This window comes from Octopus bimaculoides, chromosome 3 (genome assembly GCF_001194135.2).
Source record: "Octopus bimaculoides isolate UCB-OBI-ISO-001 chromosome 3, ASM119413v2, whole genome shotgun sequence".
NCBI lineage: Eukaryota > Metazoa > Mollusca > Cephalopoda > Octopoda > Octopodidae > Octopus > Octopus bimaculoides.
Genome location: NC_068983.1, coordinates 166,759,094 through 166,760,914, shown reverse-complemented (window position 1 = coordinate 166,760,914; position 1,821 = coordinate 166,759,094). Strand labels below are relative to the sequence as shown.

The window sequence follows — 1,821 nt, the reverse complement described above, 5'->3', positions numbered from 1 at the left end:
ATATATATATATATATATATATATATATGTATATATATGCATATATTATTTATATTATATATATATTGGCATAGATATGACTATGGGTGCAGGAGTGGCTGTGTGGTTGAGAAGTTTGCTTCCCTACCACATTGTTTTGGGTTCAGTCCCACTGTGTGACACATTGGGTAAGTGTCTTCTGCTATAGCCCCAGACCAAGCAAAGCCTTGTGAGTGGATTTGGTAGATGGAAACTGAAAGAAGCTCATCACATGTGTGTGTGTGAGTGTGTGTGTGTGTGTGTGTGCATGTGTGTGCATATATGTGTGTGTGTGTCTTTGTCTTGACAATATTATAAATGAATGTTATTCATTTCCAAAATGCAAAAACATGTCAGACCATGGAGAAATATCACCTTACTTGGAAACACGTGAGGGTTGGCTACAGGAAAGGCATCCAGCCATAGAAAATCTGCCTGAGTAGACTCCATCTCCTCCATGCAAGCATGGGAAAGTGAACTTCAAAAGGATGATAATAATGATGATGATGATGATGATGATGATATACGTGCAATTGTTTTAATGTCTACTTTTCCTTCTTTTTTTTTTATATATAAATGTGGTAATAGTGTGAATGTAACACTTGAATTTGGTTTTCCAGACAGCATCAAACCAGCTGAGGAAATCCTTGCTCATCTGAAATACATCTGCAGTAATCCTCGTCCTGTTGCAGATTATCCGGTCGCTCAGATGACAACTGAGAACAGAGATGTCTGGGCTGCTGTTCGACAGCATTTTATAGAAACAGGTAATGGGATTCTGTTTGTTGTTGTTGTTGTTGTTGGACAGTGCTGATGGAGTAAATCTTAGACTAAAGGCATTCCAGCCATGACCATACCTTCTTTTTACAGACACAATGTATCTAACAGTATATTATCTGAAGAATCTTTCTTTTCTTGAAGATTTGAGGAAGATTTGGTTGTTATTTATCAGATTTCTTCAGTTTCTGTCTATCAATTTCTCTTGAGGAATTGGTCAATCTGTGGCCATGTGGCTATTGTATAGACTGTTGGCCAACAACACAGTGGCATTTATATATATATATATATATATATATATATATATACACACACATACATCTATACACACACACACACATGCATATATATACACACACACACACACACACACACACACATATATATACATACATATATAAAATTGAAAAATTTGGAGTCAAGAAGAAGGAGTATGATTGGACATTTATTTATTATTTGTTACAATTGTTTCGACGCAACGTAGTTCTCCAGGAATGTAGGCATCTGATTATGCAACTGTTTCTTTGCATAATGAGATCTAGTTGTGTTTCCTCAGGTGATATACGATGAATACCCAAATTTAAACTTGGAACAGTGAATGCCCAAATAAAAACTTGGAAGTATATTATAATACTACCGATAGTACTGGGAAATTCTGAAGGTGGACTAGCTTTATGCTGTACTCTACCACACTCCTAATGGAATATAACATAACTATATACTTATATATCATCATCATCATCGTTTAACGTCCGCTTTCCATGCTAGCATGGGTTGGACGATTTGACTGAGGACTGGTGAAACTGGATGGCAACACCAGCCTCCAATCTGATTTGACAGAGTTTCTACAGCTGGATGCCCTTCCTAACGCCAACCACTCAGAGAGTGTAGTGGGTGCGTTTACGTGTTACCCGCATGAAGGCCAGTCAGGTGGTACTGGCAACGGCCACGCTCAAAATCTCAAAATGGTGTCTTTTATGTGCCACCCGCACAGGAGCCAGTCCAGGGGCACTGGCAACGATCTCA

At 38.2% G+C, this 1,821-nt stretch overlaps 1 protein-coding gene across 1 annotated transcript in view; it reads left to right on the top strand.

Annotated features, from left to right (window-relative positions):
• The window catches only part of LOC106867325 (carnitine O-palmitoyltransferase 2, mitochondrial), a 35,523-nt gene that overhangs the window by 24,169 nt on the left and 9,533 nt on the right, over positions 1-1,821 (top strand). Inside the window, exon 9 of the mRNA XM_014912164.2 lies at positions 639-785. Within this exon, the coding sequence (XP_014767650.1) occupies positions 639-785 (147 nt within the window). The remainder of the gene's footprint in view (positions 1-638; positions 786-1,821) is intronic.